General features: G+C 52.6%; 1 protein-coding gene across 2 annotated transcripts in view; it reads left to right on the forward strand.

Moving 5' to 3' along the window:
• The window catches only part of Stk24 (serine/threonine kinase 24), a 100,167-nt gene that overhangs the window by 81,878 nt on the left and 4,216 nt on the right, over positions 1–14,073 (forward strand). For both annotated transcript variants that reach the window (XM_026399789.2, XM_026399781.2), the window contains exons 4-9: positions 787–895; positions 1,131–1,288; positions 6,786–6,971; positions 8,775–8,920; positions 10,589–10,712; positions 11,685–11,753. In XM_026399789.2, coding sequence (XP_026255574.1) covers positions 787–895; positions 1,131–1,288; positions 6,786–6,971; positions 8,775–8,920; positions 10,589–10,712; positions 11,685–11,753 — 792 coding nt within the window. The remainder of the gene's footprint in view (positions 1–786; positions 896–1,130; positions 1,289–6,785; positions 6,972–8,774; positions 8,921–10,588; positions 10,713–11,684; positions 11,754–14,073) is intronic.

Raw genomic sequence — 14,073 nt, forward strand, 5'->3', positions numbered from 1 at the left:
CTGTTAGGCCATTAGGGAGCGTCCGGTTGTTTGGGTGGTGGCATTTAAGTAACTGGGAGCTGTAACTGAGTCCCTGCTTTGCAAGTGATGGTGGACACGCTACCTGACCTGAGCTCTTTGACCTGACTTCCTTATAAGTGGGACATGTACACGTGACGTTGCTTCTTTATGTCTTTCTACAGGAATGGATATTAAGGAGTGAACACTTTTTGAGTAGGAATAAAAGTTTGCAGAGGCAGTAGTGATTTTTTATTTGATAACATGCATTTATGCCAGATCTTGAAGAATTGAGCTCTTTGAGCTCTATCCCCAGAGCTGGGCCTCCCAGCTCGTATCTAAGGTGTTCTGGTGCAGGGGTGGGCTCAGGAAGGGTGCGCTCCAGGCCTCCTTTTTCTGCCGGTTGCTTTTGGTTGCAAGGATGAGCCTTTTAGGAAAAATAACCAAGTTCATTAGAGCAGATCCTGGCGCCATGTAAGTTCCTGGGCTTTTGTTCCCAGGCTGTGGGACCCTGCCCGTGACCCCCCACCACTGTGGGCCAGAGGAACAGCCCTAAGTCACAGGCCAGCTTGGTGACCCGGCCTTTCTCATCGGCCCCTACTTCATTCAGTAAAGTCATTTTTTCTAGTTTTATGCTCTTTTAAAGGATCCTTTAATAGATTTTAATTGTGTAGGCAAAATATCTGCTTTAAGTGAATATATTTTTCAGTTTTAATTATCCTTGTCCATCTAACATGGGCCTTCTCTCTTATCTCCGATTAAGCAACTGTGATAATCCTTTTTTCTTAGTTAGAACCTGGCCCTTTAGATGAAACTCAGATTGCCACCATATTAAGAGAAATTCTGAAAGGACTTGATTATCTTCACTCAGAGAAGAAAATCCACAGAGACATCAAAGGTAAGGGCCGTCTCCTTCTTGGTGCTTGGAAACGCCTGAGGTGGTGGGCTCAGCTGCACTTCTCTGCTCTGGGGAGGCTGCTCTGAGCCTTCGGCCTGCCTGGACGGGACTGGCCCGGGGGTCTGGAGAGATGCACAGTCCCCTGCGCCAGCTGGCTGGGGAGAGATCGCATGCCACCAGGTGACCGTGAGTGGAGCCTGGCGTGTCAGACGCCTGCCTTGGTTTTCTCTTGCAGCCGCCAATGTTCTGCTGTCGGAGCATGGAGAGGTGAAGCTGGCCGACTTCGGAGTGGCGGGCCAGCTGACAGATACCCAGATAAAGCGGAACACCTTCGTGGGCACCCCCTTCTGGATGGCGCCTGAGGTCATTAAGCAGTCAGCTTACGACTCGAAGGTGAGAGCCAAGGATTTGTCCTTGTGGGGTGCCAGGTCTCTCCCCTCGGGCCTGCAGCCTTGCAGCATTCCCCACCGTAACCTCCGCTGAACCAGTTTTCTCCTGTCTCCTGGGCACCCTTGAGCACCTTTGTCTGTTCATCCAGCCACGGTCACTGTGGTTTTTAGCTTCGCGTATGGTTTGGTGGGGACACGAGGAGGGTGTGCAGTAACGGAGGACCATGGGGTGAGGTAGCGAGCAGTGGAGGGTGGGCTTGTGTGCAGAGAGGAAGGGACTCTGCACTGGTCGGGGCTGAAGCCATGCGGAGTGGCTGAGGGACAGGGCCTGCTCAGAGCTCTGTCCAGTCTTCCCAGGGCCTGTAGAGAAAGGAGTGGAGACAGGCCCCAGACATCCCAGGCAGGATAGGGAGAGAGCATCTTGCAGTGGTGCTACGGATTCTTCCTACGTATTTGGCTCTCAGTTAGGGCCCTTACTGCAGCCTCCTCATCAGCACAAAGTGCCACCGCCTCTCCCAGCCCCTCTTACCGGCCAGGTAATCTTCTCCTGGTCTCTCCTGCTCTTCCCGCCCTTTGCCTCCTTCCCTTTCATTTTTGTGGTGCTGGGGATTAAACTCAGGGCTCCACACGTGCCAGGCAAGTGCTCCACCACCTAGCCACTTCTCCAGCCCTTTTTATTTTGAGACATAGTCTCCCTAAATTGCCCAGACTGGCCTCGAACTTGTGATCCTTCTGCCTCAGCGACCTCCCAAGTCACTAAGATTACAGGCGTGTGCCACCCTGCCCAGCCAGGCGTGTGGGCTCAGGTGTCCAAGTGCAGATTAGGTAGATGTCAGTGTCTTAGTGTTCAGATATCAGGGATGGGCGTTGGGGGACCCTTCCCCAGCCTCGGGTGCCTCTGTGCCAACAGCTCTTGTCCTGTACAGGCTGCTGCAAGCTTGCCTGTGGCTCTGTGGCTGTCCTGCTGGGCCTGGGGCCTGGTGGACCTGCCAGGTAGCAGGGCCCCTGAGGTACGAGGCTGCAGCTGAGGCCTCCTGATGCTTACTCCCTCCCCCTTTCAGTGCCCCTTCCATGCATCCTTGTGGGTACCTGGAAGCATCTCTGGGCTGGATCAGCATCACAGGCGCAGAGAGTCTTTCTCGTAGAAATTCCAGGCTTCTGTTCTGGTGGTTGCAAGCACATGCAGCCCGCAGCTTCCTCTTAGGTGCACATGCTGATGTCAGAGGCCCGGCGGGCTGCAGAGGAAGGCACGAACCGCCCCACGGCATCTTCCCCTTGCTGAACGGGAAGGATGTGCACCTCGGCTTCCTGAAGACATCTAGAATCTCATTTACACCATAACCTCCTGCAGGGTCTGTGACCCTTGTCATTTGGGCTGTTGGGTTGCTCTCAAAAGTGTCTACACACACAGCTTCTCTTATGCCAGTCTTTTTTTTGTTGTTGTTGTTACCAGGGATTGAACTCGGGGGCACTCGTCCTCTGAGCCACATCCTCAGCCCTATTTTGTATTTTATTTAGAGACAGGGTCTCACTGAGTTGCTTAGCACTCACTGTTGCTGAGGCTGGCTTTGAACTTGAGATCGTCCTGCTTCAGCCTCCCGCCAGTCTCAGTTCCTAATCTTTGCACAGTCCTGACTGCTCATTGGCCTTAATAGCCTTCATTATTACTAAGATTTTAAAAAGGGATTATGTAAGCTTTGCTGGTTTCCAACTGTCCTCATATCTTGGAGACAGTGCTGAACGAGAGAACTATTTCCCACAAAGGGGCCTTGGTCTAAGGCAAAGGAAATTTAATGTTTTTTTCTTTTTAAGATTGTTGGGATGGTCTGTTAGTAAGTAGTTGAACTTGGTGAGGATGCTTCCCCTCCCTGTTCACAGCCCTTCTCTGCATCCTCTGTGGGGTCAGTCAGCTGCTGCACTGTGGTTGTCCAGGGCTGGGTACTGGGGGTGCCCTGCTCCTCCAGGTAAGCAGCAGCCCAGGAGAGAAGTCGGGGAGCGGAGGATGGCCTCACACGGGCACCCCTTCCCTCCGAGGCAAGGGATGACACTCTGGGAAGGAGACTCCTTGTGCTTGGGCTGTGGATACCTTGAAGAGGGTGGAGGGGCTGGGCAGAGACCCTGGCCTGCGGGGACTGCAACAGCGTCCTGGAGACACTGAGACTGGGGTCAGCAGTCCCCTGTAAATAGCTTTTCCCGGTTTTGGTCTCAAAAGCAGCACGTGTGTGTTCTTTTGTGATGACCTGGAAAATTCTGAAAAATGAAATGGAAAGAAAGGAAAAATATCTGTAGATCTGCCACCCAGGCCAAGTTATTCCACCATCCAGGCATCTCTGAAATAACCGTTTGCAATCTCATTGTGGTGAAAAATGGAAACAGGTGATGCGATGATGGAAGAAATAATGTTATTCAAGCTGAGTGCAGACAGTCGGTTGTCCAGGGGGGACTGGGGGGGGCGACAGGCAGGCAGCCTGCCTCTTCCCTACCGACACTCCCTCAATGAGCCTTACACCCTGGTCCCTCTCCCAGGGCCAGGAATCACCCACAGTCCTGGGTGGGAGCAAGGAGCCCTGCAGGTGGGGAAGCCTGCGGGCTAGGAGACAGGTGGCATTGGGTTTCATTCTGGTGTGCATACTGTTGAGACCTTTAGGTCAAGCACACGTTGCTGTTGAGTGCTCATAAATATTTTCACACCTCTAGATCCCAAGTATAAACATGTTCCTGAATGTTGCATCTGAGTATGTAAGTAGCTGTGTTAAATCCATTTTCTTTTGCCTAGTTATAACTGTGACTTGGAGTTACACATGGTTTTCTTCTTGATTATGGAGAGGTGATTAGGGTTCCTTTGAGAATTAATTTTTATGCATAATTTTAAAATATCACTTAAATTGTTAAGTATCTTCAGATTTGTAGCCAGCTTGTTTATTGCACATTGTGTGATGTTGTGAGGACCTGGATGTTGTTCTGTGTCATTCCCCACTCTCTGTTATGTGGAGAAAGTCGTCAACCCTCAGGGACAGGTGATTCTGAGTGGTCATTCAGGAACATGCTACCTAGAAGGGTCTATGTAGGAAGTGATTGGTTCACAACTAATATCTATGTTTCAGAGCATCGACCCTTGTAGCTTTTGACTTGGGCTTGTATTAAAAACCACTGTTTGCTCTACCAGTGGTGTTTTAGTATCTGATTTCTTATATTTCCCAAATGGCAGAGAAATGGATTCCTTGTTATGCCTCATTTTTTCTGCTTTGGAAGGTGAGTGCCCTTTCCCGCATGACTTTATTTTATTTTAACACATTCTAAATCAGATGCCGTTTCTTGAATGTAGTAATAGATAGATGCAGTCATGTTTGTTAAGGTTCTCTGTAAATGCTGTGTTGTTGGAATATCATGTGATACTTCAGTAAGTTAATGGGCCATAGCAACTTAATCATTCTTCTAAGGTCGAATGTAAATAATGCTGCTCTTGAATGTTTGGGTGGCATATACATCTTCCAGGTCTGATATTTATCTAGATTAGATTCACAGAAGTCAGATTAGTTGGTTTTAATAACTTTGGATATTTTCATGGTTTTGATGGATTTGCCAGTGTCTTCAGCATTTCTTGATGCTGGTCCAGCTTTCCAGGTTTGTTAGTAGGGTGTTGGGTATTTGGAGGACCTGCCAAAGGACCCTGCAGAAGTCCTGGGTATGGGGCAGCTTTGAACCCAGCCAGGAGTAGAAGAAAGAAGGTGGGTGGAGACAAAGGGCTTGAGGAGCTCAGGACCACAGGACCACACCCTGGTGCCTGCATGGGTGTAGGAGGATCCAAAGAGGAGCACTGAGGAGCTGGGCAGCCCTTGGCTTCTTCCTGGGAGGATGGCCCACATTTTGTCTTGCTGGTGCTGTCCTGGCCACCCTCCTGGGGAGGCCAGGATGAATGGTGCCTGGGCTGGGTGTGGATAGGGCAGAAGGGTTTCCCCCAGTTAGCTTCAGTTGGTGCACACTGGCACTGGGGAGCAGGGCTGGCCTCTTGCAGGCTTGCTGTGTCTGTGTGCTGATCATCCAGCGCCACACAAAAGCAAGTCCTCAGTCCTGTGAGGGAAATCGCGCAGACACCCTCTGACAGCCCGACGCGGAGACCATCGTCCGCTTTCCAGTTACTGGATTGTGAGATGCATCGGCAGAGGCCATGTGGGCAGAGCCCTGGATCTGTGTGGCCTGAGGTGGCCAGTTTGCTGGTGGCAGCAGTTCTAAGGAGACCTGACAGGGACAGGGGCAGACACACACTGAGATTTCAGGCGGAGCCTTGTGTGGAGGACCGCTGCTACAGGAGAGTGGCCACCTGTGCCCCTAGCTCGTCCCCTCCTCTTGTGCAGCTCACTTCCTTAGGCCCTCCAGCCATAGCACAGGCTTGGGGGCCTCCCTGCCCGTGGGCACTGTGCCCCAGTTCCCCTCCTGCAGCTGAGGGACTCAAGTAAATCACTTTTCTGCCATTGTATAAAAAAAGTACACATGCAAAGTAAACCCAGGGTTCTGAGTTGGAGAGTGAAGGAAAATGGAGACATTACTGTAACACCAGTTCTTCTAGATTGATCCTTTCAGGGTAAACTTTTAAATATAAAATACAGTGAGTAGCAAATGCATGGACATACACAGTCCCCGGGACGCTCTGGAGTGCTGGTGGTTCTCCCCTGCATCGTGGGAGTGACCGGACGCCGTGACTCCCACTGCTGCTCATGAGGGACAATTACATGACATGCCACTAACCAGGAAAAGAGCCAGATTCAAAGTATCGTTTTTTCCCGAATGTGAATCACTTCTGCACCATTATAATGTTGAACCTCTGTAAGCAAATCATTGCAAGTCAGAGACTATCTGTATTGTTGATTTTGACACACTGGAGTACTGTGGATTGGGGATTGTTAGGATGGCTGATTGACTTCAAAATACGCCATGGCACCAGACAGAAACCTGTATGGCAAAATGATTCAGGTGATAGGTGCGCAGGGGTGCTGTGTATCAGCGTTTTTCACCTCTGTGCGTGTTTGAACATTCATAAACATTTTTCAAGTGCTGGACAGTGGTGGGAACCTGGCACATTGCATACACTTCCCCGTCCCCTCTCACAGATGAGGAAGCAAGCAAGGCTCAGACGATAGCTCTTGGGTCTAACACCACAGGACTTTGTAGAGCTGCCATCTGACCTGGAGGGGTGGCTGGCCGCATATCTTCCTGCCCCTGCTCCTCCCCACTCATCTGGCACTCGTGCCCGACTCGGGCACTCTGCCTGAGCCCCTCCTATATCAAGAGTACCTGCCCTGCCAGTGGTCACTCCGCCGTCTTCAGTGTGGCGTGGAGGACGCTCCGTGGAGCAGATTTTCCACGTGTTGCCTATGTAGAAGTTCTATCAAGGGCTTATGAAAATACGTTTTCATCAAAAACTCGAGAGGCTGCTTCTTCTAAGTGTGTTTATTTGAATGTCTTCCTGCTCTGTGTCTCTCAAGATGCTCTTGCTGTTGCAGGCGGACATCTGGTCACTGGGTATAACAGCTATAGAACTGGCGAAAGGGGAGCCCCCTCATTCCGAGCTGCATCCCATGAAGGTTTTATTCCTGATTCCAAAGAACAACCCCCCGACGCTGGAAGGAAACTACAGCAAACCCCTGAAGGAGTTCGTGGAGGCCTGTCTGAACAAGGAGCCGAGCTTTGTAAGTCTGCATCCCTCGGCGCAGCTGTGCGTGTCCCCGCCGGGCCCGCTGGCAGTGCCCCATCCCTGGCCTTCTCGGCCCCTATCAGCTGTCTGCAGGATCTCATGCATTTCTCCCTCTCTCTTTCTCTCTCTCTCTCTCTTTTTTCATTTTTCTTTTTCTAAATGAGTTTGATTGATTTATTTGAATTGCAAATATGCTCTTACAGCCATTTTATCTTTTAAGGATTAAAAATCTATTTTCTTTCACATTCTGGCATCTCCTGCCTCCCTCCTTGAGCCTGAGGAATATTTCTCCTTCATACGATAGGTGGAATCCCAAGTTTTTAATATCTAGAGAGGAGGATCCTCTCTAGATAATGCCTTTAGTAATGGCAGAGGGTGGCCTGAAAAGTCATGGTAATAGGTCTTCAGAGTCGGTGTGTTCTCTCTTGAGTAGTCAGTGCTGGGAAGCAAAAGATAAGGTGAAAAGGAGCCTCGCACCTCTTTCTCCTCCTCCTTCCTTCTCTTTTTACATTTAATCCATAATAACAGCCCATAGCAGGAACGACTACCTAGTTTTACCTCATTTTTCTCTCAGAATTAGGGCGGTTCTTTGAAAGCGGTGTATTTTTGTGTTTCACGAAGCATCATGTTCTTGTTTTGAGTTTTCCAACGGAGTTAGCTGAAGGCCAAGCCAGATCCCGCCTCCCCATCGCCACTGAACTCTTATTAGTGAAGCCTGATGATTTTACAAGAGCGTCGTGGTTTCTTCCTGGGTGCCAGTTCTGGAGAAGGAATTACATGGGGGACAGCATTTCCTAAGCACTCTAGGTGACGCTGGTTCGTGTTGTTCTGTACACAATGGTGTTGGGGTTTGTATCATGATTCTAGGCCCAACACAGCACAGCACTCTCACACAGCGTGTCCGTGTGTGCATATCTTCCATTAAACACTCCTCTAGTCAGCACACACCCCCTGGCTCTCCCCCATCCCTTGGAGGAAGGACCTGAAGCTGTGGCTTTGAGACTCCTGTGATGTCTGGAGTTCCCCACTGGGGCTGGGGGTACCTGAGGCCACCTGGTTCCTCACCTTCAGGTTGGAAGAGCACTGGCTCTTGTTGACAAGGCCTTAGTAATTCAGAGGGAGTGGAAACATCCCGAGTTGCTGATGTTTTGTGTTCCTGGTGTCAGGTCCAGGTCGGGCACACTGGGCTTCTTGGGAACTTTGCTCTTTTCAGTAACTAGGTGTGCCATCCTGCAGGGTGGAGCCCTTGGTCCGTTCGTGGTGTGCCGTGAGTCTGGGGTGTGGACAAAGCCCTGAGCTCAGTCGCAAGGAGGCGGGAACACCATCTTTCTAAATCGGGGATGGATGACAGTGCCAGGTGCCTTTCAGAAATGCAGGACAGGTTCTCTCCTGGCTCCCTTCCAGTTTCTTTTAGTGTTTTTATTTTATGATACTTTGGGGTTCCCACCACACAGTACAGAATGTTAATAGTCACATAGAACATGTTCTTCCATCAGCGTCTGCCTTCGAGTGCTGAGTGAAAGCGCGGGAGAGGAGACGCGCTCTCGGGTGGTTCAGATTATTTGGGGGAAGTTCTCTTGCTTTAATTGGACGTCGAGGACACCATTGGGAACATCATGTCCACACTGTGCCTGCGAGTCCCAGCCATGGGTACAGAGTGACCCATCTTTGACTTTGAAACCCAGTCTCGCCGTGTCAGCGCGGTCGCTGACATTTTCAGGCGTGAGCCCTTCCTCTGGGATTGGATGCAGAGACTGAAAGTGCACTGGACCTCATGCTGTTCCGGGTGTCTTTCCAGAGACCCACGGCTAAGGAGCTGCTGAAGCACAAATTCATACTGCGCAATGCAAAGAAGACGTCCTACCTGACGGAGCTCATCGACAGGTACAAGCGGTGGAAGGCCGAGCAGAGCCAGGACGACTCCAGCTCTGAGGACTCGGACGCGTAGGTTGCCGCCTGAGCTGTGCCGCAGATGGGCCGCGGGCTCCTGGGGGGGGCGGTTCTGGGCGTTTCTTAGGTAACCCGCGGGTGGTTTTTGTGGTGGGCACCACGTGGACCCGGCAGGGAGTCTCTTAGCCTCGTCTTTTAGCCTCCTGTCCCCATGGAGTCTCCGACTAGCATCCGTATGAGGGCTCTGGGTGCAGGGAACTTGACCCAGCTTTCTTTCCTGTTCTTAAAGTTCTGACCAGAGGACATTGCCTTAAATACATCTCGAACGGCTGTGAAGGCCTGTTTTAGTGCCGCTTGCTGTGTTCTAAGAGAAGCTCAGCCTTGTAAAGCTCTTTGTGGGGCAGTGCCTGACCGAGAACCCGTGTCCTGCTTGGCACCCAGGGTTCCGTTGGCTGGAGACGTGGCCTGGAGCTTCCGCCTGGGACGCTGGGGGCGTTGGCTTGGCTGCCCTGACCTCAGGGAAGGAAGTGGCTAGGTAGAACTGGGCCTGTAAGCCGAGCCTGGAGCTGACCTGCTGTCCTGCACCCCCTGGCCAGAAGACGGCACCCTCCCCATCCCGGGCCAGTGGGACAAGGGTTCTCAATACCCCTGGTGATTCTGTTCATAGCCAAGGCCAAGACCATTGATCTTGGAGGCGTTGAGGTGTTGCTGCCGGCAACTAGGGCAGTAGCAATGGAGGTGAACGGTGGGGAGAGAGAGGAGAGGGTTTTGAGAGCCAGGATATGGTGATGGACTTGGGTAAAGGAGGCAGATGTGCCAGGTTTTGGCAGCATGGAGTGTGATGTTCCCAGGTGGCCAGGAGATGTACATCTTGAAGTGACACTGAGGTGTAGCCCTCAGGGAAAGAGAGCTAGGCAGACCACGCAGACTTAAGGGTCGCTGCTGTATGAAAGGTCATCGGAACCCTGAGAACCGGTGGTGTCACTCAGGGTGTGCATTTGCCATATGAGAAGAGCTCAAGTTCTGGAGGCGGGGGACCAGGCCCTAGGAAGCCAGCATGGGGGTGAAGATGAACATCGAGTGAGAAGGACCCCGTGGGTGGGAGGAGACCAGGCACAGCAGAGCCAAAGCCTGGGCTGATTGGCAAGGTCATTGGGACCATTGCTGTTGAGGTTCCAACAGGCCAGGACTGAACAGGCCCCCTTACCACGCGGTGCTTGGAGGCTGGGGACCTTGGAGGTAGCATGTGGGGATGGGGTGGAAGGTGACAGGTGGAAGCAGTGAGTACAGATGTACATGCGTGATCTGTGGCTGAGATCAGATGTGGCCATCCACCCAAGAGCGTGATCAGGGGACGCTGCTTGGAGGGGAGGAAGAGAGAGTGCTTCTGGGTTGGCGGGAAGGAGGCACACAGGAGAGAAGGCAGGCCTAGATGGGGACTTGCAGGGGACGGGACGTTTTCCCCTCCAAGTTGGGAGCCACCTCTTTTCCTGTGGGAGGCTAAGGAAGAAGGATGGCGAGAAGTTCAGGAGCCGCGTTCTGTTCAGTGATGTAGCAGGCCGTGTGACTAGAGGATCCCGGGGGTAAAGGGGGTGGTGTGGGGGCACGGAGTGTAGACGGTGGGAGAGGTTTGCAGCTGCAGTGGAGCATGGGCTGTGGGTGGCCGAGGGCCTGAAGCCAGGGTGTCCACGCTGACTGACTCCGCGGGGTCTTTGTGTCAAGGGAAACAGATGGCCAGGCATCTGGAGGTAGTGACTCCGGGGACTGGATCTTCACAATCCGAGAGAAGGATCCCAAGAATCTTGAGAACGGAGCTCTTCAGCTGTCGGATTTGGAAAGAAACAAGGTACAGTTGCTCATTCTCGAGTGCTAGCACCTGTTGTCCACCAGCAGGCACCTGCTCTTCTGCAGGGCCTTCCCTGGGAGTGGGCAGGGCCCTTGAAGCAGTCCTTGGTGGGGCTTTGCCCTTGGAATTGGCAGATCAAGAGCTGAAGTCCTGTCTGGTCATGTAAAGATTGGGACCTGAGAGTCCGCCTGTGGCTGTGCTGTGGCGCTCTGGTCGCCCCTCCGCTCTGGGCCACACCGGGACTCCTGACCTCCTGACCCTTGGCCCAGCTCTGGAGTTGGAGTGAGGGGGTCAGGTTTCATGTACAGAACAACTTTATGGTTCTCTTTATGGGACTGTGTCCACATGCTGGGATTACTCATATAATGTACCATGATTTTATTTAAGACCATATAATTGAATGTAATCTTTTGGTGCTTAATTGATTAATTGGTTTTATGCCTATTTAAACTTGTGAAAAGCTATATTTTTAGGTCTTTTAAAAGTGTAGCGGAGGATTCGTCAGACAGGTGGACCAGTGGCTGTCCCTGCGGTCCCAGCCTGTGTGGATGAGTCAGGCAGGTGTTAAGTGTTGCCAGATAGAGGTGGTAACTCCAGAGAGGCCAGTCGCTGCAACAGCTCCACCTGGCTCCCCTCTATGAGCTTTGGCAGAGAGCACTCCCCATAGAATGCTGGGCCATCCAGCGTGGCTGGCCATCCAGCGTGGCCGCCCATCCAGCATGGCCGCCCAGGGAGTCTTTCTTCCCTTGTGGATTCAGATACTGGGTCCCTAGCGTCATGGGTCTTGCCTGTGACTGCAAACTTTGTAGCCTAGTTGAAGACGGTAAGATGGTCTTACCCAGAGTGACGGGGGCAGAGAGCATCCGCTCAGCGCGTAGAGCCAGCACGGGCTTTGGTGGGCGGTCTGCTGCGTACTGAATCCCTGCCGGTGCCTGTTCCCTGTTCCTTATGATCTCTCTTTTCTTCCTCAAGATGAAAGACATCCCAAAGAGGCCTTTCTCTCAGTGTTTATCGACAATTATTTCTCCTCTGTTTGCGGAGGTAAGAACCTGGTTGGCTTCCGGGAGCAGCGTGCTGCTCCTGTGGGGATGTGGTCCGTACGAGGTGGGGCATTGAGATAGCTGGCGTGGGCACGCTTGGCACGTCTGTGTGGCGCCCGTGGCAGGCACTGGGTTCCTTGGTGCCCATGGCTCCTGGTCTGCCTGGGCAGAGCTCCTTGTCGCCTCCCCTGGGAGGTGGTGTGTGGCAGCCTGCGGTGGTCCAGCCTGGGCCTGTTATCACCGTCCGGTTCAGCAGCTTTCTACAGCATCTGCTGGCACTGCCCAGTCTCTGCCCCAGCAAGTGTGCGGCAGTGCAAGTGGGCTTCTGACATTTGAGGGGACGGGCTCCCTATAGGCCCTGGGCTGCCCCCATCTCTGGGACCCTGCCTGTGCCCTGGGTGAGCCGGTCTCAGCCTGACCCTCCTGCGTCCCGTCCTCATCGTTTATGACCCTCCTTGGGTTGGATGCCTCGGAGCCAGCCGACTCCCACACTCTGGGTGGTGAGCTAGGCTTCTCGGGTGGCAGCCGAATCGGGGTCCTCACACTTGAGGCTGGTGGTCTGGAGGACGGAAGTGGCCACCCAAGCTCGTCCCCCCACTCACAGTTGGCCTGCTGTAGAGTCCAGTGTGCCTGTCCACCCACAGTGCTGCCCGAGCCCATCCCAGCTCCCGTCCTCCCAGCTTTCGTCCTTGTGGTCCTGAGGGCCCTGCTGTGGCCTTGGCAAGTTCTGGGGCATCAGTGCCACCTGAAACACCTGAGCACCCCGGGTTCGGGGGACAGCAGTGTGGCCGGGCAGGTGGGAGCCCCTGCTGCTTGCCCTTTGACTCCAGCCAGACACCGCTGTGCTCCGGAGTGGGCTGTGTGGGCCCTCGGGGTTCTGCTCACTCGCTCCTTGTGACCTGCCATCGTCAGCCACCCTAATAGAATCAGGCTGACTAGGAAAAACACAAAGGATTTTCTCATTTTCTCTGGACTTTATTTTGTACTGAGTTTCAGTATCTCCCTCAGATTAACCCTAAATGCAGCAGTGTCCTAGATTTTGGGGGGCTAATCCACAGGAGTCTTTTCTTATGTATGTTTTTTATTAAGATATTTAATAACCTGAAGTTCAAAGTGCTTAGTGTGCATTATTTTAGATAATGAAAGAGAAGGTTATCCCACATGTATGAACGAGGACAGCAGGGAGATGGAGGTGCTGGTGTCTTCGTTACTGTCACCCGGCCTGTGCCAGGTTGCTCACCTCACTCAGTGGTGATGGTGCACGTCTGGTACAGCCCTCTGGTGGTGGCCCATTCCCAGGGCTGCCCCACTGCCCGTCCTTGTCCCTGCTTGGAGACAGTGGTGTGGCTTCAGGGCAGGGAGCGGCATGCTGGGCCGTAAGTCACTCTCCTGAGACTCACAGTTACCGTCCTGTGAAGTCGTGGGAAGTGCCCGAGAGACACAAGCCACCTCCCGGGGCTCCTCTGTGCTGTAGCCTGTGACCAGAAATGTTCCGGACGCTGTGGGCCCTTCCAAGGTCCTGCCCAGTCCCTGTAGAGCCCTGTGGGGAGAGGAGAAGCCACTGCTTTTTTGGGTGCCGCAGTTCTGGCAGTGACATGTTCACAGTACCCTGGAGAGCCAGAGCTGAGTGTTTTATGAAATAGTCATAAAGACGGAAGGGGTCTCCAGGGGTTGCATTGGGGTCTGTCACCTCTGCAGTGCCACCTGGAGCCTCCCCTGGGAGCCTTTGGTCCCAGACTTTGCTAGACCTTCGTAGCTCTCATGCTCCTGTTTCATTACTTGGTCGCATTTTGGGAAGAGACTTGGAACTAGCCATTAGGCAAGGGGGGTGCCTGAAGACACTGTTGCTGTTTCTCACGGGAGCAGAGGAGGGGCACTGTGGATCCCCAGAATTTAGGGCTGCCACGCATTTACCTGAAGGGGAACATTTGACAGCATCTGGACCAAAACGGTTTCTGCTGAAGGGTGTTTTGTTTTTTTTTTTGTTTTTTTGGAGGGAGTGGGATTTTTGGGCATTGAACCCAGCTGAGGATACTTGACAACTGAGCTACATTTCCAGTCCTTTTCATTGGTTTTTTTAAAATTTTTAATATTTAGATAGTGTCTCACTAAGTTGCTGAGGCTGGCTTCAAACTTGTAACCCTCCTGCTCAGCCTCCCAAGTAACTGGGGTCCAGGTGTGGGCAATACCCGGCAGGTCTCGTTGGAGTTTCCAATCTACCCGTTAAACTTGGAATCTAAGCCTGTGACCCACACCACAGCTGCAGTGTTGAGGCCAGAGTAACTTCTGGTGGCTGTGAAACTGCTTCTCTGGGACAAGAT

The sequence above is a fragment of the Urocitellus parryii genome, chromosome 2 (assembly GCF_045843805.1).
Source record: "Urocitellus parryii isolate mUroPar1 chromosome 2, mUroPar1.hap1, whole genome shotgun sequence".
In the NCBI taxonomy this organism is placed as follows: Eukaryota; Metazoa; Chordata; class Mammalia; order Rodentia; family Sciuridae; genus Urocitellus; species Urocitellus parryii.